At 37.1% G+C, this 24,973-nt stretch overlaps 2 protein-coding genes across 2 annotated transcripts in view; one reads left to right on the top strand and one right to left on the bottom strand.

The window, feature by feature from the left end:
• The first annotated feature begins 7,142 nt into the window (after nt 1–7,142).
• On the top strand, nt 7,143–19,878 carry CCDC152 (coiled-coil domain containing 152). The gene is made up of 8 exons (XM_066181101.1): nt 7,143–7,229; nt 8,253–8,358; nt 14,543–14,611; nt 15,655–15,719; nt 17,178–17,280; nt 17,984–18,111; nt 19,039–19,125; nt 19,756–19,878. Exons 1-8 carry the CDS (start codon nt 7,143–7,145, stop codon nt 19,876–19,878), a joined length of 768 nt encoding a protein of 255 aa, XP_066037198.1.
• Nucleotides 19,879–19,938: 60 nt separating this feature from the next.
• The window catches only part of SELENOP (selenoprotein P), a 7,875-nt gene continuing 2,840 nt past the window's right edge, over nt 19,939–24,973 (bottom strand). The window contains exons 3-5 of the mRNA XM_066181100.1: nt 24,297–24,509; nt 22,586–22,703; nt 19,939–21,717 (exon numbers count right to left, since the gene is read on the bottom strand). Of these exons, the coding sequence (XP_066037197.1) occupies nt 21,055–21,717; nt 22,586–22,703; nt 24,297–24,509 (994 nt within the window). The 3' untranslated portion in view covers nt 19,939–21,054. The remainder of the gene's footprint in view (nt 21,718–22,585; nt 22,704–24,296; nt 24,510–24,973) is intronic.

The raw sequence follows: 24,973 nt of genomic DNA on the forward strand, positions 1-24,973 counted from the left end.
TGAAGAATTCAGGGTACAAGAGTAACTGAATATAGACACTCTTTTCCCTGTAGCATAGATTAAGCTTTTATTTTAATGTAGTTAAATTATTTAGTCTAGGTATTTGATTTCTGTTTTGCCATAGATATATACATATCCAGAAAAGCTGTGGATGTCCCATTCCTGGGAGTCTTTAGGGCCAGGCTGGATGTAGTTCTGAGCAACCTGACCCCGCAGAAAAATGTCCCTGCCCACACCAGGGGTGTTGGAACTACTGTACCTTTAATGCCTCTTCCAACCCAGGCCATTCTGTGATTCTGTGATCTATGAAAAAAAATCTGTGTCAGAAAAAGAGCAACAAGCTGTGCTACAAATTAAAGATTCCCCTCCTGCTTGGGTGATGGTTGAAACTTTTAAAACAAAAGCGTTGTTCTGACCAGCTAAATTATTGCAAAGGTCTCAGACTCTAATGACATATGAGGGCCTTTTTTCCTCTTGGAAACAGCACATACCAATTCACGCAACAAAGCACTGGAACATGCTACCTTCATTCCATATGGCTAAGTATTTTATTGTGAATTATGCTGCAGATGAATGCAGGCTATTCCAGACTAAGACTTGTATACTGCAAGGTACAGTGGGCTAGTTTTCCATCTGTAGTAGTTTGGGAAGTTATTTCTCAAAGCAAAAAAAAGCCATTTTACATTGGGCATGTAGTACAGCTCACACAAAAGTTTGTGTGGGTTTTCACAGATTCACTGAATGATACACATTTTAGGAGATTTAATTTGCCATTTAGCTAGTGTTTACCTTCCTTTTTTTTTTTTTTTTTTTTAGTTCATACTGCATCACAGAACATTTCTGTTAAAACTGGAAGGTATGGGATTCATATAAGGAACACCAGAAATTTACTGCTTACCAATCTCCTGTTAGAAAAAAATGTTTTATTTTGATACATACAATAATCACTAATGCTGAACAATTTTTTTTCAACTACTGAAACTATAAAGCAAAGATTAGGTTATCCTTTGACAAGCAAAAAGATACAAGAACAGAGGGAAAAAATCCTTTGTGAACAGGAATTTTTGTTGTTTTTCTGAAGAAAATAACAGCTGAAACACATGCTGAAAGTAAGTGAACATCTTTTTTCTCCCTTAAGACTCCCACCCCAATCCTTAGGTAACAAACATGAAATCAACTATTTTCCAAGGTGATTTTAATGGCTACAGGTACTGTTTTAGCAGGTGTATGTGCTCATCCATATGTATATTTTTTAATATATTTATCTATTTAAATGTGTTCTACTATATTACCATACTTAACAATGTGGTGGGTTGACCCTGGCTGGATCTACCTACCAAAGCTGCTCTATCAGTCCCCTCTGCAACTGGACAGGGGAGAAAAAAGTGTAACAAAGGGTTCATGAGTTGAAATAAAAACAGAGAGAGATCACTCATCAATTGTCACAGACAAAACAGACTCAACTTGGGGAAAATAGATTGAATTTATTACAAATAAAAAACAGGGCAGGATAATGAGAAGTAAAACAAATTTTAAAAACACTTTCCACACACACCTCCCTCCTTTACCAGCTCTACTTCCTCCCTACCAGTAGTGGAGGGAGACAGGAATGGGGCTTATGGTCACTTCATGTTGTTCCTGCTGCTGCTAAGGGAGAAGAGTCATTCCCCTGCCTCAGCGTGGGGTCCTTCCCATGGGAGACAGCTCTCCATTAACTTCTCCAGTGTCAGTCCTTCGCATGAGTTGCAGTTCTTCATGAACTGCTCCAGCATGGGTCCTTTTCCATGGGGTGCAGCCCTTCAAGAACAGCTTGCTCCAGTGTGGATCCCTCACAGGGTCATTGGACAGCATGCCAGGAGCCTTCTCTAGCATGGACTTCCCACAGGGTCACAGCCTTCCTTGGGCATCCACCTGCTCTGGCACTGATGCCCATGGGGCACAGCTGCCTCACCAGGATCTCAGCACAGGCTGCAGGGGAATCTCTGCTCCAGTGCCTGAAGCATGTTCTGCCACTCCTTCTGCACTAACCTTCACTTCTGCAGAGCTGTTCCTCTCACATATTCTCACTCCTCTCTTCTCTGAGCACAACTGCATGGTAACTTTTTTCCTTTTTAAATACATTATTACAGAGGTGGTTCTACTGTCCCTGATGGGATTGTCCCTGGCCAGTGCTGAGTTTTTCTTGGAACCTGCTGGCACTGGCTCGGCCAGACGTGGGGAAAGTTTCTGGCAGCATTTCAAGGAAGCCACTCCTGTAGCTCTCCCCACTCTTTCCCTGATACCCAAACTTGGTCATGCAAACCCAATACAAATAAACATGTATTTGTATGTATTTTGTGTATATTTCTGCTTTCATTCTTTGGACAAATACAAACATTTTGGAGAATGCAACAGAAATGGGTACTTCTATACCAAATATCCTTTCTGACAGTTTTCATCTCCTAAACCACAAAAGCAAATCCTTTAGTCAAAAGGAATATAACATGTCAAATAGTACACTGATGCCCTTGATGCATGAGAGTACAATTTATACTCCCATCTCATTGAGTTATTCTGCAGTCTGACACTAAAGTCAATGTGATACTCTGCTAAACACTGGGATGAGTGCTCTGGCACTCTAGAGCAGGTTAAAACCTATGCTACTCCTTCTGTGTGTTCTTCAGAAAAAGACAAAATTAATAATTTTGTAAACTGTATTGAATCTTGCAAAGCTTAACTCTGTGAAGCAATCTGACACATCCATTTGAGATGGCTGGGGTTGTACAGAAGGCTGTTAAAGACCATCAAAATGGCATAAAGATCACTAAAACACCGCTTAAGCCCACACCTAACCATGAGATTTTAAATGTACACAGATAATGCTGTTTGTGAGAAGCAGAATATGAAACAATGTCTTGTCACAGGTCTTTGGTGTAGCAGTTTCCGTCACAGAGATGCTTGCAATGGCAGTGTTTTCCCTATGAGTTGGAAACTCTCTTTAGGTTGCAGTATCCATCATCAGCTACCTGCTGCTTGCCTGCCTAATACACAGTGGATGTCAAACATTTTTTCAGTGACCACCAGACTCTTGAAGTGTCTTGCATGACAAATTACTATCCTATAAAAGGACAAAAACATAGAATGAACCCTAAATGAACTATAGATAAAAATCTACTCTTTTGGAAGAATGCAGTGTTAAACTGCTTATTTTAGCACTAGTACTTTAAAAGCTAAAATAAAAGAATATTTGCTGACTGTTAAACCTTTTACAAGCTAAATGTTCTACCCCTGGCTTATAGACTTCATTCCATGTATTTCTGTGTCAAAATCAGACATTTTTCCCTCAGTGTTTATTTTCTGCATTTTTCCCCAGTCTGTTCAAAGTAATCACCTTCCCAGAGGTCAAATTACATATTTACATATGGGTCATATGGGGAATTATTACAAATATAACATGTGGGCACTCAGTAACATTTTTGTCTAATCATAAGAATTGGATTTTAGTCTTCACTTCCTGTCTTCCTATGAATGTAATCCATACAATAAAACTGCAGTTAAATAACAAAAAACAGTCTGTGCAATATACTGTGGTTTACTGTGTGGTAAAAGGTTCACTACTCAAGATTTTGGTGGGGTTCTCTGTAGTAACCAACAGTGAGTGCATTTTTCCTAGATCTAAGAGGAACACTAATTGCTGTGATTAACAATTTTATTAACTTCAATGACAAATTTTAATTATTATTTTTTGAAGGTACCAAGCCTTTTGAAAAATTCGTGCAATTTACAAGGACAACTGAAACTGTGAAACAGGTTTTGTAAAAATTGGTATGTGAAAAAGGGAAAGTGAGCTAGCAAACATGAGTAGCATGTACTGAGCTCCCTGGGTAATTCTTCCTCTATTAATATCTGTCCATGACACACTTGGCACTGTGTCCTTTCCCCACTTGTATCCAGCTGCAGACCTTCTATCCACAAAAATTATTTTCATTATTTTCCAAGTCAATGTCCCATTAGACACAACCAACCCACAGCTGTTCTGATAGAAGAGCTGCCTGCAAAACAGCATGTGTGACTGTGACTGGTAGATTGTTATTTCTCTGGGTGCTTGCAGGCACAAAAGGTCCTGCATGCACCCACATCTGATTTGCACAGCACGGTTCTGCTCAAGCGGACAGCACCAAAAGGTATTCCAGATGTAACATCTTCCCTCCCTATTACAAACAAAACCAGGTCATCTGAGAAAGCTATGGAGTATGTAGCATTTTGGACAAGAAGTCAATTTATTCTCTGGAATCTCAGAAGATAAGGGTGTATGCCTCAATGTGTATGCCTCAAACAAGGATAGCTGGATGGCTGTGGAGCCATAAAAGGACAGCTGGTAACAAGAACTGTTGGTAATAACCAATGATTGTTGCTACTAACACAGTCTGACAAAGAACAAGATGTGGCTGGAGAGGGGGCCATACACGACAGGGCAGCCCTTTTCCAGGGCAAACACTGTTGTTTCAATTTCTGGAGCACAACCCAGCACAGTGCAAGTGCAGGAATGAAGTCAAGAAGGGGGTATGGACTATAGGGGGGTGCAAGACCATCCAAGATCTTTCCCTTTCCCCTTTCCCTTCCCTTTTTTCTCTCACTTTCTTTCCTTCCTCAACTTATCCCTTTAGCCCACTGCCACGCGCTTATGGAGTAGGTCAGAAACACACCACTTCACACTTCTGTAGAGCCCCTGACTTCTGTCGTTCTGTTCAATCACAAGCGTTTATGAATCTTGACTACTCCATTCCACTTAAGGGTGAAAAGTCACATATTAGAATGCAGCTTGGGCTCCAGGAATGCAATTACATAGCCTATTTCGGTAAAAAAGAAAAAAAAAACAACACACACCAAAAAAAAAAAAAAACCAAAAAAAAAAAAAAAAAAACCAAAAAAAACACCCACCAAAAACAACCTAGGTCTATAAAGTAAATTTACAGGTGTCTCTCTATAACCAGGACACTTCCAAGTCTTAAGAGGGAACCTCACTGCGCCTGAGGCCAGGCTGCAGACACGGGGGGGTCGGCCGAGCCCACCGGGGGCGGGGGTGGCGCGCCCCCTGCAGGGGCGGTGTTGGTACGCTCCGCCGGCGGGGCGGGGCCGGGTTTCCCGCCTTCGCCAGCGCGCGGGTCGCCTCAGGCGCTTAGGGGACAGCGGCGTTAGCGAGGACGGGGAGGTCTGAAGTGCCTGCTCCTGAATAATTCCTACATTCAGTTAATATCTCTCTCTTCCTCTCTCTCTCTTTCTCTCTATGTTTCACTGCCATATGCAGCAAAAAATTGAAAACTCTCAAAACGGGATCGTCAGCGACAATAGTTTTAAAAGTGATACTGGGAAAGCATGGGTGGCAAGAGGTCAAAGAGGCGTTAAAGGAAAGTGTCACTTTTACAGCAGTCCAACATACTACTTAAATCTTCAAATTTTCCCCCAGTGACATAAATATCATTCAAAACAGGAGTGGGAGGTTTAACAAAAATGCCTTTGGAAGACAACGTGTAATAGTAATATGCACAAAAGTAACAGTGATGAGTGTCCCTGCTGGAAAAAACCACATCATTAATAATACAACATTATTTTTAATTTACTGTTCCAGTTCAGCAGGAGTTTTGTACCCAGTGGTACTGTTGCCTAGTGCTGAGCTTATCCTGTCTTCCGAGAAAACAAGTGATGCCATAGAATAAGGAAACACATAAACTAATCAGCTCAATAATGGCAGCTCCCTGAATTCTATTCTCTGTCAAAATGTGGAGAGTGGAACGCAGTTTTAAAAGTATAGTGCAAAAAAATGGTGCTTGACAAATATAAGATACCCCATGATAAGGATTGGAAAAGTCAAAGGATTGACATTCATAGTGTACGTGTAGATTATCAACTAACAGAATATGAGGATGGGTAATTGTTTTAAAATTTTGAGTGCCTTGAATACATATTTAAAACCCCAATTTCATAAATCATTGCATTGTAGTAAGTTACAAGTCATTAAGACTTCTAATAAATTAAAACACAAAACAAAACCCCCATTAACTAAGAGGCATTAATTTAGTGTTTAACTTAGTGTTTAACTAAAAAGCATTGATTTTTCAAAGCCTACTATATTCTGAAAACTGTTAATTTAAAAAAACGAGCTTTGGCATATGATTTAGTTTTAGTCTCACTGATGAAAGAGTGGGCACAAGAAAAAACTATTAAACACACAGAACCAATATCATACTGCTTTGTTCAAGAAGTTACACATAAAACCTTGTAAATATTGAATGACTGAGAAAATTATTCAGTTATGTAATTTTGGTTTCTGCTTAGTATTGTGCATTTACCTATTTCTGTCTAACTCTACTGCAAGTATTTCTGTCTGTATACTCATTCAGTTTCTCGGTAGTGAACACATTTTAACTTCTGGTTCATCTCCCTGATTGCAAATTTTTGTTATTTGTAAAAAAGCTGTTCACAGATTACCACACAGAAATGGTGATTTTGTTTCGTGATTTTGTGGTTTACTGGTATTGGAATTTTTGTCTCATGGAGCCTGATGTTGAGAGATAGTTTGAATATTTTTAGAAGCATTCATGTTGTGTATTTCAGATCCATCTTGCAAATATATGTTGACGATTCTGTAAGTAGTATTTATAAAAATAGGGGCTGTATTAAAAACCAGAAGTTTATGGGTGCCTTTCAAAATACTGTCTTTTTATTCTGAAGCAAGGTTTATGTGTTGCAGTGCCTATCACTGATTTAACACTTGTTGTTTATAAGAAAATATGTAAGTATCATTAAACCTAATTAGTCAGGCATTAGAGCATCTACACAGGTAAAAGATGCTGCATTAATATGTGCCTAGTGCATTATTCTGTCTGTGAAAGTAGATCCAACTTAACTTTTCAATTGCAGCAAAATCTCCAAATCCAAGCACAATGTATCAGTTTGGCAGGTATTGTTCATTTTATTTCCCAGAAATGCAAGATCTTATATAGGCTGAAGTTTAATAGTTTTAATTTTCAAAAAGAGTCTTCTTTGTTCTTCTTACATTTTTGCCTAAGAATTTACATGCTGTGAATGAGAAATATATTAATTTATGGATTTTTTTTTTTACATATGTCTGGTGATCATTTGGTTATATGGTCCAGAAAAAAATGAATCATAGTGATGAAGAAACTATGAAGAAAACCAGTGTAGTGAACCTTGATAAACTTTTAGATGACTTCTCAGAGATAGAAAAGGTAAGTGAAGAAAGTAAGAAATGTTGAGACTGCCATCTGTAATTATTGTGTGACAATTTCAAAATCTTTTTGAGTGAAAATTTCTTTAAGTTGTATCAGCTTACTCTTATGCCTTGTAATACCAACTTCATTTGGAAAACTGTTTGTACTGACCTTATCCTGGAGTCATAGGAGTGGATTCTGTGAAGTCTGAGAAGCCTTTGTTTCCATGCTGGAATTTTAATCATCCAAAGGCCAAACTGGTTTCTCAGTATGGAAGATGGTGTTGAAGAGTAACTGTATTACACTGCTTTGAAAGAAGCACAGAATCGTTTGGGCTGGATGGGACATTAAAGACCACCCAGTTCCAACACCCCTTCTGCAGGAAGGGACACCTCTCACTAGACCAGGTGGTCTAGTGCTGGGGTATCCTTCCAGGAGTTATTCTTTGTTCTAGAAAAATGTCATTGCCTTATCAGGAGCACAAGTTCCTACATTCCATATGCATTGAGCTTCCTTCATCCATGCGTCATTTCTTAAAATATTGATCCTGTGAGGAAAATCAGTATTGTGTTTCTTTTTAGACATGTTGATCAGCTTTTGGCTGATTTCCTGGTCAGGAAATCCATACTAGAGGTAATATAAAAGGAACCCCTGAAATAAATTTAGAATTTCTATTGGAATAAACTTATTATACCAGGTTCAAGTTGTTCAAGTTGTTGCTCTGCAAGAGCATTGACAGCCTTATATGCAAAGCAGTAGAAAGAACCTTGCAGAGGATTGATCCAGACTCTGGGCTACAAAACTGAGAGGAAGATAGTTTATAACTCATGATGTAAGTCAGCATTCTTAGTTCTGTAGTGTAAACTTGGAATACCAAAGGGTCTCAAGCCTAGCATCATTCTTCTCTAGAAAGGAATTTCCTGAACAGGAAATAATACTGGCTTGGACTACAGTATTGTGGAATTGTTAAATTTTTTATTCACCTAAAACTCAAAACTTAAAACATGTTAAGATAATGTTAGTCTTTCTCCAATTTTCTAGAAAATATCAGAAATTAATGAAGCAAATGGTCTACTGATTCATCAGCTGGAAAAATGTAACAGATTGCTAACATTAAGCCAATCAAAGGAGGAATCAGTAAAAGAGGGTAAGTTATTTTATTAGGAAGGTATGATTTTTGTATATATTCAAAAAGTTCTGAGAGATATTTCCATTATTTTCAGCCATAAAAAGTAACTTAGCAAGGATCTAAGATACTATGGGAAAAGCAGTAATGCCTAATCTTGAATCATGTAATGAAATCATACATTAATATTCATTTTAATTTTATGAGGATTCAGAGTATTCAATGGATACCAATAAAATGTCATTTACCATTTGTAGATGGGAATTATAAGTCTATAATCATTAAAATTATTAAAAAGTTGTGAAACAAAAGAGGAATTACAGAGAAAACTGTAAAATTAAGATTTGTTGTATTCTAGAACTGTTTCCAGATGAGTGTTTGAAATGAGAAACAGTATCTAGTGCTTAGCATGAATTTGTGGTTGCTTATTCTTCTGTAGTTTGTAAAGTAGCTGAAAGGCGCATCTTTTTGTAGAACTTCCATCTCTGGGAAGTCAGCCTGCTAAAAGTTAGGAAGCAAGGTAGGAATAAACTTTGTTTCACACAGGAGGGAGATTGCCAGTTGGGTTTAGTTAAATATCCACTGGGACTTGGATAATTTAGCATGATCAGAAACTGAGTGTTGAAATTGAGCTATTGAGTGAATGAAGATTGCTTATGATGATAGTCTCTTCAGATATACCAAAAGAGTCATGGTACAGGATGATAGGGGAGAGGGATGGAGACCAGTAGCAGCACAAGAGGGAAGCATTTTGTATAAACAATGTCTGATGTTTGTTGGCTGTTTTTCAGGAAAGAGATCTTGGACAAGAGATCTCGTCCTCTAAACAGTTTTCTTAAAATATTTGCATTCTCTTAAATTATCAGTATTCAAAGAAGCAAACATAGTGGTAGGCATGATTATGGAAGAAAAAGAGATATAAGCATTGTGACTCTGTAAGGTCTGTGATTTTAATGTCATGTTCTGGTCTGCATATCTCAAAATAGACATAGCAGAACAAGAGAATGTAACAGAGAAGGAGGCAAGGCTTAGCACTGCCAGGAAGGAACGAGGTACAAGGAATCAGGAACCACTCCTGTAACAAAGACCATGGATGCAGGGGGCTCAACCATGCAAGGCTCATTCCCACTGGGCCCATGCAGGGCTGGCCCAGCCAGGACTGCTGAGGTCAGCCAAAAGTCTACATTACCAGACAAGTCTGTACTGATGAGAGTGACTCAGGAGGCTGAGTCAGAATGGAGTTCAGAAATGGTAACAAAGGCCAGACATGGCCCAAGGATCTCTGCTTGGCCCCAAGTGATGAAGCAGGTGTGATATCAAGTCAGAAAGTCACTCCCTAGGTCATGACCAGGGTCTAGCGTGTGGCTGGCACACAGCTGCACCATAGGCCAAGGGCAAAAGCCTCAGTTTACAAGCAGCTCCCACAGGAAGGAGGGACAGCTATTTCTGAATCTACTGCCAGCTTCTTTTCAATGTCTATCAATGTCAATGTCAATCTATACTCTTTCCAAAAAAGCCTTGTGCCCAGCCAAACCCCTAGAAAGGTGCATGGGGGAAAATGCACCAGGGGCTTTCACAGGTTTGGTCATAATTTTGGAACATCTGAAGGAAGACTTCAGCTGACTGGGAACTTTTTGGCCAAGACAAAGAATAGAGCTGACATGACTCAGCTGTAAAATTGTGAATGGCACAGAGAAACTGATTACAGAATAGAATATTAATTGTTTAATGTAATAAAAAAAAAACCTAGATGGAAATAAAACTTCTTTATTGATTTAAAGCTAACAAATGAGGAACTTTTCCACACATTACAAAACAAAGTTAAATCAATTCCACAGAAGCCTGTGCATAACACAAGTATACATTAATCCAAAAAGACTGAAAAAAAATTACAGAAACCAACAAAGTTTTTTAACACAAAGACAGTATCTCTCACTGTCCCCTTCTTTCTGTGTTTGGGAAGTTGACAGGATGTACCAATGATAGCATTTATGTAGCTTTTTTTCATCTTTCCTGAATTATCTTTTAGTGTGTATTGTGAAGTGGCTTATCAAACTGGATGGAACTTTGGTTTGAGTCAGAAACACCTGTTTCTCTGTTCAGCACAAATCAGACACTGCAGGACAGGCACTCCGAAACAGAAGAGGCTTCTTTGTTGATGAAACCAGAAAGGAGTGGGTTTATATAAAACAGTTTGTAAAAAAGGAAAGGGAAAAGTGGACAAAAAGAAGAAATAATTCTTACTATAGAAGCTATGGTATAAAAGGTAGCAGAGAAAGTGATAAAGACAACTCAGGAAACCGGAGCAGCTGGGATGACTGCAACAAGAAAGAGGAACAGACTGAAAACAGATCAAAGTCAGAGGAGAGATCTCAGCTTTGTAAACAGCATTGCCTCACTTTCTGCCTCACTTTCATGAGATAAGAGAGAAATTATTTTATAAGATAGTTACACTGATATAACTGAAGAGAACAGCCTCTGGAGCTTCTTTTGAAACACAGGATGAAAAAATAAGTGTGGGTGGTGGAAGTCCAAGTAAAAATACCAGAGCAATCAGCCTGAAATATGAACTAATGTTTCAGCAACAGGGGTAGTCAGGAGAAAAACAAATCTCAACAATGTTGAAGTCATAGGGATAGCGCAGATATGGATAGGAGGCAGAATTGCTGGAAGAGAAGGATCCTGGTCAATGAGTAAGAGTTATTGCAAAGATATTAGTAACATTGACAAAAACAATTGAAAAGCAGGAATCTGGAACAATGTGAGACATTCAAGAGGTGATTCTGAAAGCTATTTGATGATAATGAAGTAAAATATGAGTAAGATGCCAAAGGGATAGAATGTATTCAGAAATAAAAACAATTATCATGGCTGCTCTGTTAGGTTGAGGGCAGAGAGGTTGTGGAGTCTCGCCCACTGGAGCCGTTCAAGAACCGTCTGGTTGCAGCCCTGGGCCGTGTACTCTGGGATAGCCCTGTCTGAGCAGGGAGGTTGGGACAGATGACCCAGTAAGGGCCCATTCTGTGATTCAGTACTTACCAGTAACGTAAACTAATAGATTATTGCACTTACCAATAAGGTAAACCCTTCAAGTATCAGGGCACGAAATGCTTGTAAGTTTATAGTTGTGAACTGCATTCATTATTGGTGCTCATAATGCAAGAGTTTCAAAAAAACATCTTGGGCAGAAAGTTGGCAGAAACTGTGGCAGAAACTGTCACAGGAACCTTCAGGTAAGCAGTCAACATGTTACTGGAGATGAGCAGAGCCGGTGAAAATTGGTGGGGACATTAAGAGTATTTCAAAAGGATGTGAAAAGCTGATAATAGTGATTATAAATTAGTAAGTCTATAAAGTTTCTAAACCGTTTTTCTTTCTCTTTTTGCAATTGATAGAAATGGTCTTTGCACCTTTATTAAATAGATCTTCCACACTGACCCTTCAAAAGAGGTAATAGTATATGTGGTATTCAGAATCAGAGTACTTTTGCATCTAATAGTTCAATTCTTTATAAAAACTTTATGGAAGGTCAAAGCACTGTGGGATTAAAAGAGACCCCAAACCCTCTTTAATACTGATGAGGTTATGGAGGGGTCCTGGACAGCACTGGAGAGGCACAAGGGACCAAATACAGCATTGGTACTTCCAGTCTTTACTCAGGCAGTAGTTATCTGAACTGTAGTCGTGAGAATGGCTTTTATAGAGTGATTCCACAACTGGCTTGGCAAAAAGATTTCTCCTAGCCTTATGTCCCAAGCTGTTTCCCAGAACCCAGCTCAGCCCCAGTTCCTGAAGCATCTTTTGAAGAGTTGCTCCAAAGGCAACAGACATTGCCTACAGCAGAGGAACAGGAAGAAAGAGTGCTGTGGAAGGAAAGGCTGTCGTTCCACCTACTCTGAAGGATTTGTGGCTACTAGTGGTAGTGGGGTGGTGGAGGTGGAATTTTATCCTTGCTGAAGAACACTGTTTCAAGAAACAACAAAAAAACATTTCACACCCCAAGAAATCTCCCAACACGTGAGAACCTGAGGACTCGATATTCTTGTCAAAAGTTTTTTCTAGAACTGTTTAAGGTAAAAGAAGTGGAAATTCTGAAGGAAATGCAAAGGAAGAAAGAAAACATCTAAAAATCAATGGAGAGGGCAGTGAAACACTTATATCCAAGATACGGTGGAAAAACAAAAGCAGCTTGGCCAGAGTATGCAATCTCTGAGGCATCATAAATTAACTTCATTTTCTCTTGATACATTCTTTGCTAAACAAAGATGAGATTCAAAGCAACAGTTTTTGATTTGTGTACATCATTGCAGATTCATTTTAGACAGATACAAGTCTGACATCTTTGTTTTCTACTCCTAAACCTTTTTTTGGTGGCTAAATAGGCTCTTCTGATGATACAGTTATGAATTAAGTTCTAATTTAATATTCTAAAAGAAAACAATCACATTTTTGTCTGTGAAGCACTTAAGGAGGTTCTATTTAGCATCTTCAGGGTTGCATATTTGTTTATTTAGCATTTCTAAGGTGTTAAAGAAAAAAGTGGTTGATGTAATTGCCCTATACAAAAACCAATGATAAATGCAAATGAACACTTACGCTGTTCAGTCTTTCTGCATGTAGGCAGTATTCCTTACAGGGAAGGAACTACACAGAATCCATAGCAGATGCTATGACTGTGATCCACATGGCTGCAAATATTAAGCAAAATTCTGCTTCTTTTCCTTAATGTAGGCAAGCAAAACCGGTTCCCAGGAATTTTATCCAGTCACAACTTTAAGTACATATGAGATTGTCCAAGATATGTCCTTTAAAGATAAGAAAGATAAGCAGATAATCTTGGGACTGTGCAAAAGAGTGGCTTACACTTAAACAGTTGTGATTCTTTTTAAAAACTAGCTGCTGCTCTAGCGTTGACTCAGATGTCTTTCCAAATTGTGAATGAATTACAAGTATCTGAGTTTATTTCCATACATTTTCAAATGGGAGGAAATTTGCAGTAGAACTAGTTGGTACAAACGAGCATACTGATCTCGTCATTCCGACTTTGAATAGGATTTTTTCCACAGTTGCTTTTGTTCCGGCACAGGAACGGAGGGGCAGGCAATGTTTCTGTGCTGCTCGTGCTCCCTCTACTGTTTTATCTGGAAGCATGGAACGGGAGAAGGAATCTGTCGGAAGTACTCGGCTGCATGAAAAGCAGACTTAATGGAAGATTAGGCTGGCGGTGAAAACAGACGGGCAGAAAACTGAGCCTGTTCGCTGGGATCTTAATTCATCTTCCTCACTCCATTATTTGTAATGCAGTCTTTCGTTATATGATAAACAGTTTTCAAACGGGCTTCAGTCTGATGAAACGAGTAACTGTTACTTAGCAAACTTTTATGTGTTGTGGAAATTAAAAGCCATTTAACAAATGCAGTGGTACTCAGGAAAGAGAAAGAGAAGTTTTAAAAGTAAGCAGCTTCAGTTATAGAGCCCCCACTGCTCTCCTTCTTAGACAGTTTTGCAACTTCACTGATATATTTACAATGAACATAAGGGATAAAAGTCATATTTAATGAAAACCAAATCCTGTATTACAGGAAGTACATATGGTGTTTGAATATTAAAAATACAGTTTAAAAATAAAATTATGAAATACAAGTATGTAAACTGATAAGAGATTACATGTATAATTCTGTTGTATAAAATGAGATAATGGAGATACAACACATATTCTGAATCAAAGTTTATGTTGTGCCACAAGATGTTACATGCATCAAGAAAGGGGTAGAAAAGGGGTGAGACTGCAATGAGTTGGATACTGTTGGTCTTGTTAAAAATAATAATGGCAAGGAAATACTGTCAGGAAAGTAAATCTCAGTTCATAAAATACATCAAATTGCTGAAAGGCTGATATGGAAAACTTCTAGTATTGAGCAGAAAACAAAAAAGATGCTTGTTTCCTGACCAGAAAAAAACACGTAATAGTTTTATGAAATTTTTTGTATTGCTTCATAAAACTGATTTTAATCAATCATCAGATTAAAAGCTAAAATTAAGGTGTAACCATGTAAAAATAATCTGAGTTACTTCTACAGTCAGTAAAAATACTTAGAGTAATATTTAACCAAAATTATTATAAAATATTTGAGAAAATTTTGTAAACAAAATGTAAATTTGTGAAGACGCTATTCAAAAATACTGGATCTTTCATTTCTTTCAGAATGCAGTACTCTACAGAATGTTATAAAGGGTCTAACACAAACCATTGAAAACCAGTGTAACGTGAAAGGTAAAGGCAAAAGATATTTTATATATGTCCTCTACTGTAATTTTGAACAAGCAGGCATTTAATTTTTACATTTATATCTACTGATTTTTTTTCAAACAGAAAAACTTACTGGCAAGCAAAGAAAACAAAAACAAAAAAATCTAAAATCAATCTTGTGCAGTAATAAATGTCTATTTCTGTTATCTTACTTTGAAACTGCCTCAGGAACGTTATTTTAATCAATAGTTGGCCTTTAACTTAATTTTAGTATAATACAGGCAATTCTACAAAAGGTGAGAAAGTATCATTCAGCTGTTGGATTTTACACTATTCAAGTGTTTATGCACAGTTTTTATAACTTTGTTAAACCAAAGTGTCTTAAGCCTTAATATATGATGTTATTAAATGTTATTGCTGTTATTCACATATACTTGACAACTACTCATTTTTACTTGAAAATAAAATACATAAATATTTGCTGTATCTTTATACTACAGCTCAGCAGTACACCATGAAGTTAATTTTATAACCATTATGCCTTCAAGGCATATTAGAATTTAAATTAATAAACCTCTAACATTGGAAGTATATGGATGTTTTTAATACTCAAACCAATAATAATAATAAAAAAATCAATTTTCTCTAAATTCCGTGTTAGCTAGTTTTTTTATTTAGTAAATTTTGTTTTCTAGTTTTTAGGAAAGAAGTACTTAAAAATTTGCATCTTCCAATTTGAAACTGTTGTGGTCATGATAATAGTCTTTTATTTTCTGAGTCAAAGAACTTTGCTTCTAGATTTTCTTGAATGCATAATTTATCAGAAGACTAAATAAAGTTCTAAGTAGTAATACCAGGCAAATATTATGATCAAACTATTATTTTTCTTGTTAAAAAATGGAGACCGACAGTATGTAGTTCGGAAATGATGATTATAAGTCTACAAAAAATGTTTCTCAAAGTTCAGTGAAGTCAAAAAATGCAAGTAATTTCCTTATTCTGCTTTCATGCTAAAGAAATTGTCAAAATGTACTTTTTAGTGTACCATATAGTTTTTGTTTATGTAGATGAAAATGATAGACTGAAGGGAGCCATTCACATTTTGGAAGATAAATTAAAGACTTGTGAAGAGGTATGTCACAAATTATCATTCTTTAGGTAGAGGAATAATATTGCATCTCTATTATGTTATGTATCTTTTTGTTTAGGGTTTGTTATTGATACTCCTATTGTTGCTCTTAAAGTTTTTCACGTGTAGAAGTGAAGTGTTGTTCTCAGGATAGTATCCATGTAGGGTGTTGCAAGAACTAAGAGGTTAAAACTCCTTGGTACTGAGAACTTTGGCTCAATATGAGATGCACTTGGGGTTTTTTTAGCTGTATTTAGCTTTAAGTTCAACTTCACCTTCACCATTCTAATCCGTTGCACTAAAATAATTTTTTGTGTGGAAATACGGTTTTCACATTGAAGATGCCTGGTTGTGCTGCCTGAGAATCAGGAGTGGTCTGAATTTTGTCCAGTTTATTCAGGAATAAATACTACAAAGATAATAGGTCTCTACTTCTCATCTGTACCTCATAATAAATTCTATATATTATCTCTCTACTTTTTATCTATGGCTCTCGTTTTTGCAAAGGAAGTAAAACCAGCAGAGCTAGTCATAGTTCTCTGTTTTCATACTTCTCTGTGTGAAGAGTGCAGATCTGTTATCTGTTTAGGATCAGAAATCTCACTGCTGATTTCCTTTGCCTGTGTTTGTACTATGAGTTAAAATTAAATATTTATACCAGCAGAGCTGTTATTTTTACTGTTTAAGTAAAAAGCGAGTAATGTCTTCTGATGGATGTGATAAACTATTATTCCACCAATTAAACACGTGTGTGACCACGGTGGGACTTCCTGGTGTCGTTCTGAAGGCGCCTGACTATGTTGCCATACACTCATCCCCACTCAGTGATGGCCTTTATGAATGCCCCCAGGCATTGCTCTGGTGAGTGTCAGAAGGCTGCAACAAGAGCTTTGGAGTGAGCACCTCAACAGTGGCAGCTACAGACAATTCCTTGATTATTCTGGAGTAGTTAGTTATTGGAGTAAATTTATAGCTGGCACCTTCAAACTTTGAGTGTCAGTGCCACCAGCATCACCACTGCTGGTATCACTGATGTGTCTACTCCTGCCAACATGAAGTTGTGGAGTCCTTCATGTAAGAAGTGCTAAGAAAACTCGCACTTGAATCATGCAATCCTAGCGTAAAAAATCCACAAAGGTGAAATTGTAGTCCTTTAACTAACATTATGTCAGATCGTGTTCTAGGGAAAGGAATATTACCTCTCCATTTGTCTGCTCTCCTAAGACATACAGTTTCTAATTTTATATTAACAGATAGCTGTAATACAATGAAATCTGTTATGCTTTTCATCTCTGGACTTCAGTCAGACGATGTAAGAAGTAATTGGGCATTTAACTTCACAAGATTGAGGATAAATCAAGTACTGAATTGTAGAGAACTGTATATTGTTACATGATGGTTTACAGAAGGCTAAGAGCACACAAACTGCAAGATCTTTATAAAAGCATTTTGTATTCACAGAAGTATAAAGATCAAATTGAGAAACTCATGATAGAAATTAAAAACAAAGAGGAAGACCACAAATTAGAAATAACACAGCTGAATTGCAATATAAAGAAAAAACGTAAGTTCTCTGAAGACTGAATGCTTTAGCAATGGGTAAAACATGCTGTTATTTGTAGATACTACATTTCATCTAGAATAAATGAGTTCCACTTCTTGGTGGAAACATGTGAACACTAGAAGTGAGCAGTGTTTAATGGAATTTTATGTTTGCTGAAGAGAGCAGATAGTGATTATGAAGCAATAGTACAGCAACATGGGATGAGCAGAAATTCCCAAACAGTTAGAACAGATGCTGGGAATGTGGGCCTAAAAATCTGTAGGAATAAATTTTGGGTTAAGTGTCAACTGGAACCTTGCTTTGAACTGTAAGCTAGACTGCTGTTAGAATGTTCTATCTGTGTTCAGGAGAGTAGGACATTATTTGCACAAATAAATAATACTGCAATGAGAAAAAACTGATTTATATGTTCATTTTCCTCAATAGAGACATAACGTTAATAAGTAGGATCTTTTTGGTCATCCATATAGGTGAAAACAACAAGGAAAGTTTTTGTAAATTATGATGCTTTTTTAAAAAGACACCATCTTTCTGGGATAGGACAGTGTGGTTTTCATATAGTTTCAGCACGGTTTTGCTTGAATTGTCTTCCATTGAAATGTTGACCTGATGTTCAAGAAAATTTTAGTATTTGGAAAATGATGTTAATTTTTCATCTAAACGTCTTCTATAATCATTATATTTGGTGTTACTGTGTTGCTAGTTGAGGTAAAAGAAATGGAATATAAAGAACAGCAAAAGAAAAAAGAACTGGAAATATTAGAGCTAACTAGACGGCTGAAAATTCAAAACGAAGAGAAGCAAAATGAAATAATCAAACTGCAGATGGAGGTATGCATTACAAAGCTGACTTAAAGATGAACTGGGCATTGGGTGAATTTCAAAGAGACTGTGTGGTGAAAAAATGTTAATTATTACTTAACAAAATAATATGACGGAATCTAGAAAACTTAATTATTTATTGTCTTTATGAGGATCAGTGGCAGGCGGTCCCTTCCACAGTGGTAACTGACTCCAGCTCAGAAGTCAAGTTCCACCTACTGTGTAGGGAGACTGAAGGTTGCTCTGTTCTTGTTCCAAATTAAATTACTTAGAAACATTTTAGATTTTGAGCAGTTAAAAAATTCAACAACATTTTGTGCTTAACTTTCTTGGGTTTGATTTCTGAATGGTGAGAATATATATATTTTTTAAAATAAAATTCCAATAAAAATTTCTAATCCTACAGAGATTTAAGACAGAGCATTCAACCTGTATTTCATTTCTCACATTTTAAAACACTCTCATTACAGACAGAATTAAGGAAATACTTCAAACCTTTCACGTTTCAAAAAAGAAATGAGATGTGAAAGTGTTGAGACTGTTATACTTGGAATGTAAGAGAAGAATGATGGTTTTGGAAGTTTTTAGCACCCTCTGTATTTTTTCCTCCTGTAGATATGTGGATGAGAAGCCTTCAATTTCATTCTTTTTTTCAGAAGCATCTTTTTATCTATGTGGTTTTAGTTTATCATATTTGTATTACTTTTGCAAAACTTCGAGCCTTTTTTGGAAGAAACGTATGTTGTAACTGCATTCTTTTTAAAACAAACATAAGTAGCTTTGTCTTTCTAGAATTAGTAGAAAGGCTTACTGCTACTACCCTCAGATAAAAAAATGCAACCAATAAAAAAAGTGAAAATTACACTTGACATGTTTAATACACCTTTTTTTTTCTCTGTTCATTTTTACTGTTTTGTCATTGCCTGATTCCTTCAGTTCAATGCCAGATTGGCTAGAGCTCAGGATAAAACCACCAAGTCGTTTCCAGACGCTTCAGTCTTGCCACAAAGTATCTATCGAAGGGTAGGTGCTTTCACGGCCTGTAGCACACGGATACTGTTTCAGGGTGTTTGAAGCGGGAGTTCGCTGGGTGTCTCTATGTGTTCTCTCCCACACACTTTTCCCACCCCTGCACAACTGAATCCATAGAATTGTAGAGTAATTTAAGATAGAAAATGCTTTAAAGAGATCAACTCCAATTGTCGTGACTTTTGACATTAATACTGCTGAGGCCAAGCAACAACAAAAAGCCACATATGAGGTGGTTTTACTTCTGAATTGTTAACCTGGAATTGACATCCATGACACTGATATAAACTCTTCGTATGCTTTTTTTTTTTCTTTTTTCTTTTTCTTTTTCCTTTTTTTTTTTTTTTTTTTTTTTTTTTTGGTGTTTTTGGGGGGGGGGGATGTTTGGTTTGGTTGGTTTTGGGGGGGGCTGGGGGGGTTTTGTTTGCGGTTTTTTTTGGTAGGCTTAAGGCTTTAGGATGGCAGAAAAACAAGATTCTGGGGAAATAGTTTTTGTAATACTGTGATACAAAGTACTGAAGAAAATATTTCTATTAGAATATATCTTACTCGCAGTAGCAAAATGTATTGTTATGTAATTTTTTGTGATGTTTAAGAATGAAGCCTTTGCCTGCACTTTTACAGAAGCTGCAGCATCTCCAGGAAGAGAAAAACAAGGAGATTGAAATTCTCCGAAACACCATAAGAGACTTGGAGCAACGTCTCAGTAAAGGCCAAGACCTGTCCTTCAAACGAAGGAGATTCTGAGTAAATGACATGAAGTATTTCAGTGTTTAAAACTGTGCACCTTAAAATAGAAACGAGATATGAGGAAAGTATGTTTTATTGAAAACACTCTTGTCAAATATTCCAAAGGCATGCATTCTGTATATATTCAGAGCTACTCTCTTGCTAATCAGCATTCACAATAAAAAGATTCAGGTTTTGTAGGGGTACCAATTTCCCTATTAAACCATCATTAATTATGGTGTCTGCTTTCATAGCAGTTACTTTTCATGAATATTCTCTTCTTCATCCAAGAATCTTTCAAATTGAATTTACTTCCATTCAGTTAATCAAACATTAGTAATGCTAGGCTATAGACAGAAAAGTTATACAAGTTTAAGTGGTGTATTATATTGCTAGTTTATACAGATTTATCAAATTCAGCACTTTTATTAACAAAGATCAACATTACACCATGATTAAACTTGTTTCATCCCACCCTCTTTTTCATTCTGACTCCAAGTTGTTAACACTACTTCTCAATTCAGAGTGATCTTACTGATTTAGTAGGATTTTGCAGACTGTAGCATTATGTATTAATGGACCCTCTCACTGTATCTAAGAGCCACAAAATTTAAGCATATTAATCTGTTACTTGAAAATAAAGCAGTTACTGCCTGTATATCACATTTTTGATGTGGAATTATTCTGTCACATTGCTTAGGAGTAAGTTTTTCTTGTATATGATTTGTATCCCCAGGTTAGAAAAAAACCTGAAAAACCTCAGGTTTTGAATATATTGTCTTCTTACTAAAAAAATATTAAAATATCTCACTTGGTTTTCTTCTGTTCTTGATTGCAAAACATCCAACAGGAGCCCCTAGTTCATAGTTTATGCTCCTGTCCTCACAAATGCAAGCAGAATGTTAGAAGAGAAACAAGAAAGACAAATTAATCAGGAATGCAGACACCTTCCCTGTGGAACTGAAAAACAAACTAGGGGTCAACCAAATTCCTTTAAATCATTAAGCTTTTCACTGATGGAATTTGACAGGTATTCTAAGAGCACTACTCTAAAAATACATTTTGCAATATTTTAACTCCCCATACCTGTCAGTATGGTTTTGAATTTGGGGCAATAAAAACAATCTGTTCATTTTTCTGCTCTTGCAATTACATGAACTGAATTAGTGGGACTCCCTTGTTCCTGGAAGATGCTTAGTTTGTTTTTCAGGATCAGTTTCTCGCCTTTTCCTGTCACTTTCAGGTGTCACTAGTTTCACTTGCTCCTGCTGCTGGTGAATGTCAGGCAGCAGAGAGCAAACGTCACTGTCAAGATTCAGTGATGTCCTCTGCTGCCAGCTGCCCATGTCACCTGCAGGAATTTGGTAGTGCTCCACGACACTGTCAAGTGACAGAATTCCCTAGCTCTTCAAACAAAAGGTGTCGACAATGACAGGATCAGCTACTAGAGGTTGAGTCTGATCCTGTCTGCCAATTTCAAGTTAACTGGTTTTTGCAGCTGTTTTTCCCTTTCTTTCGTAGTTTTTTATCTTGTGCAATTTCCGCAATTTCTCCTGGAGGGGCAATGTCTACGTGCTCCTGACTACCTATCTGATCATGCCTGTGGCGGCCAAACAGCCTGTGACGCCAGCCGCCGGGAGGATGGTGTCTCTCCGCTTCGGTAGCAGCCTGGTGGCTCTCACGTTTATGATCACGACTGCCCGTGTGATGGTGGTGGTGGTGGTGGCGGTGGTGGTGGTGTCCGTGTCTGTGCAGGTTGGGATGGGGATGCTGCTCTGTTGGCTTGGGTTCTGTCTCTGACAGCTCTTCACCTGCTTTTTTAGTGATGTTTTCACATACAGCATCAATATCAGGTTCCTGCAAAACAAACACTTGCATTAAATACAGGGCACTGATTTCAATTAAACCAGTTGTAAAATACTAACTAACACTTTTGCAGAGCATGAAAGGCACTTTTAAGTTATTTGTGCTATTTTGCTGAAGAATGTATGAACATATCAAAAATTGCCTTGTGTTGTCACACCACTGTCAATTAGACAGGGCTTTTTAGCAATTATAATTTCAGTAATTGCTAATAACAAGTATCCTTATCCTAGATCCTACATCTGACCTGTCTGTGGAGCCAGAATGCTGCACGATAAGATCAAAAACTTATTATTCTCATTGAACTTCCATGACTATGTATGTACATTTCTTGATAATCCTTAAATAGTTCTGATATTGAATGATACATCATACGTTAAAATGCTACCCTTATTTTATAGCAGTAACAATAATTTGTCATTATGTATTATCACTTGTAAAAAATAACTCTTGTATACTGTGTTTAAATGCAAACTACAATTAATAGTAATGCAAGCCAGCTTGAATTTGATTCCCAGGTTTTAAAAAAATACTGGTTTTTGTGTACTTACCCATCCCACAAAACTAGAGTAGTTAATTGCTCACTACCTCTATATATCTCTACAAACAGAATTACCTTCCAAGATCGCATTTACATTTCTGACAATTATTTGCATTTCTATCAAGGAATTCACATAATCAATCAGTCTATAAGGAATCTAATCTAATTCACTTAGAAAAAAATTTAAAAGCTATCTGTCAAGATGCATGAAAGGTGTAAATTCAAAATTGTATCTTTTTGGATTAATCACACTGAAATAATTTTTTAAAATACCAATCAAATCCAGTTTTCTGCTATACACAGAATGAGACAAGAAAATACCATGTTAGAGCAGTTTCCACACTTGTTTTCGCAGTATGCAATCTTAATAGATTCTTCCACATACTGAAAGTGCAGGAAGGAGTAGGGCATACCCAGGTGATACACTAGACGGCCGCATCTAAGGAGAGAAAGAACTCTGTGATTACAAACACCTACAATTAAATCTCTCTTCTTATGATACCTCATTTTACTTGCATCAATCAACCCACACTGTACAGTTCCATGGGGAGTGTTTCTGTTCCAGTTCACAGGCAAATCCAGCATCTTCCTTACAAATGCTTGCCCGCTCACCTGCACTGGCCAGTATGTGAATCATGATTGCTGGCTGATGTGGTAACTGCACTGCCAGAAGCCTCTCCTTTACTGGCACTTAAGACTGGCAGAGGTGCACTCATTACAGATCCATTGGGATAATGAGAATGGTTGTTTGCACAGTGATTGCTGCATCCTTACCAAGTGTTTTTATGCAACCTAAGATATTTTGACTGGGATGGGCACTGTGGTGCACCTTCACTACTGATTTATTGTGCATGAGGGGATGGTTACGGTGCTTGCTTGCCACATGTCTGCACTTGAGTGTTCTGATATGCATTTGACTACACAACTGATCTACTCAAAGGAGCTGGAGTAAATGCTGAATATGTGTGTACACAAGGGCAGCTCATTCAGTGCCAACGTGAGTCCCCTGGCCTTAGCTCCCCACCTGTGAACTGCCCGTTTAGGACCTGCAGCATGCAAAGCTTTTAAGGCTAAGGCACAACAAGGACACAGACTCACAGAGCCATAATGGATCATGGCGATGCTAGTGCTAAACCAATGCATAATGTACACATATCCTGTGTGTCGACAGCACAGAACTGGTCAACCTTCCAAATGTACTGGCAAAGGTGTCTGGGCCCCCCCCCAGATGAAATACAGCCTTGCTCTGTTTGAATGTTGTATGACATTGGCCTTCCTTATTTGGGCACATATGCTGCTGTAACAGTCAATATCATTCATTCCATTACTAGTTTATCCCACAAACCTAATGTCGTTAATTCATTTAAATTCAACACATTACAGAAAAAGAGTAACTTTCTAAATCTGTATTAAGCTTATATATTGTTTAGTATGAACTTGGAATGTTAATTACAGTAATACAAAGTAACTAGGATAGACGTGTTTAAAGTGTTTCAAGGATTTTTCAAGTAACTACCATCACATCAAAATTGAAAAACTGGGATTTCAATTACAGTTCCTACTGGTGCTGCCGAAATATACTTGTGGCAGAATTCTGTATCAAAAAGAAATTTTCTTCTGAAGTTTTAAATTTTGCCTAAAGACTAATTTTTTCTTATGTCTACATGGCATTTTCAATAACCCTTATCAAAAAGTTTCCATGAGATAAAAGATTGCATGGATGTAATGAACTTATCTGAAAATAAAAACACTATAAAACCATGAACATGTTACCAAATTTTACATTCATATGTTCATCTCAACCCATGGTAATTATAAAGTAAAAAAATTTATTCCAAAATTACTTATGCAAAAGCAGATTTTGCTTTTGTAACTTTGTTCTTCCAGTAAATACTAGCACTTTACTGAGTTAACTTAGAAGCAGAGCATGATGACTTTGTTATTTGCACATCAATTAAATAATACAGAGATTTACAAATCATTACTCAAAATATATGCAAATATTTTCCCATGTTTGTCTGTAAGCACACACCTGTCATAGATGAGAAAGTCATCCTTGTTTCCATTTAAAGTAGTCCAGACATCCTCTTGCTGGTCATCTTGCTGGTAGACAGTAATGGAGTCTGAAACACGTTCTTTTAGTAGGTGAAATTCCCTCCGGGATTGAGGTCCCTGATGGTTGACAACCACATACGAGATGTTGACCAATCCTTCATTCTCTAACTTTACTCGCAGGTCCTCCAAACTGGTGGGAATATAAAGAAGCAAGACCATAAATCATTAGAAAATCATGAGATTTGACATGCTTTTGCTCCATCTTGCATTTGTTACAGCTGTATGATGTGGAGTTTCTTCCTTTTCATTTGGATATTTCCTGGGGAATTGCTCTAGAAATGTTTTACTTTTCAGTTGTGGGAAATAGTCTAGGATGTGGAAGATTCTTTAAATTTTCCTAAAATGTGAGAACCAAACCAAACTACCTTGAAGGCCAAACACAAAGCCCAATTTTAATTTTGACTTACCAGAGCCAGATTTACCACTATGTCTTTAAATCCAATTCTTAATAAACTTGCAAAGCCTATTATGATATCTAAGTTGTGCAGCTTAGAGAGGCAAATTAAGGTGTCCTCACTGTGACTAAAATACAAATCTGAAACTGGTACTATGAAATTTTCAAGACAAAATAATTTCACAATCCCTAAATGAATC

Source organism: Chamaea fasciata, unplaced genomic scaffold (assembly GCF_029207755.1).
Source record: "Chamaea fasciata isolate MVZ Bird 193981 ecotype frontalis unplaced genomic scaffold, bChaFas1.0.hap1 SCAF_4, whole genome shotgun sequence".
NCBI classification, from domain to species: domain Eukaryota; kingdom Metazoa; phylum Chordata; class Aves; order Passeriformes; family Sylviidae; genus Chamaea; species Chamaea fasciata.

Coding starts and splice junctions, on each gene's coding strand:
- CCDC152 (XM_066181101.1), top strand. CDS start 7,143: ATGAATCATAGTGATGAAGAAACTATGAAGAAAACCAGTGTAGTGAAC. Junction 7,230..8,252: donor ACTTCTCAGAGATAGAAAAG/GTAAGTGAAGAA, acceptor CCAATTTTCTAG/AAAATATCAGAAATTAATGA. Junction 18,112..19,038: donor TAATCAAACTGCAGATGGAG/GTATGCATTACA, acceptor TGATTCCTTCAG/TTCAATGCCAGATTGGCTAG.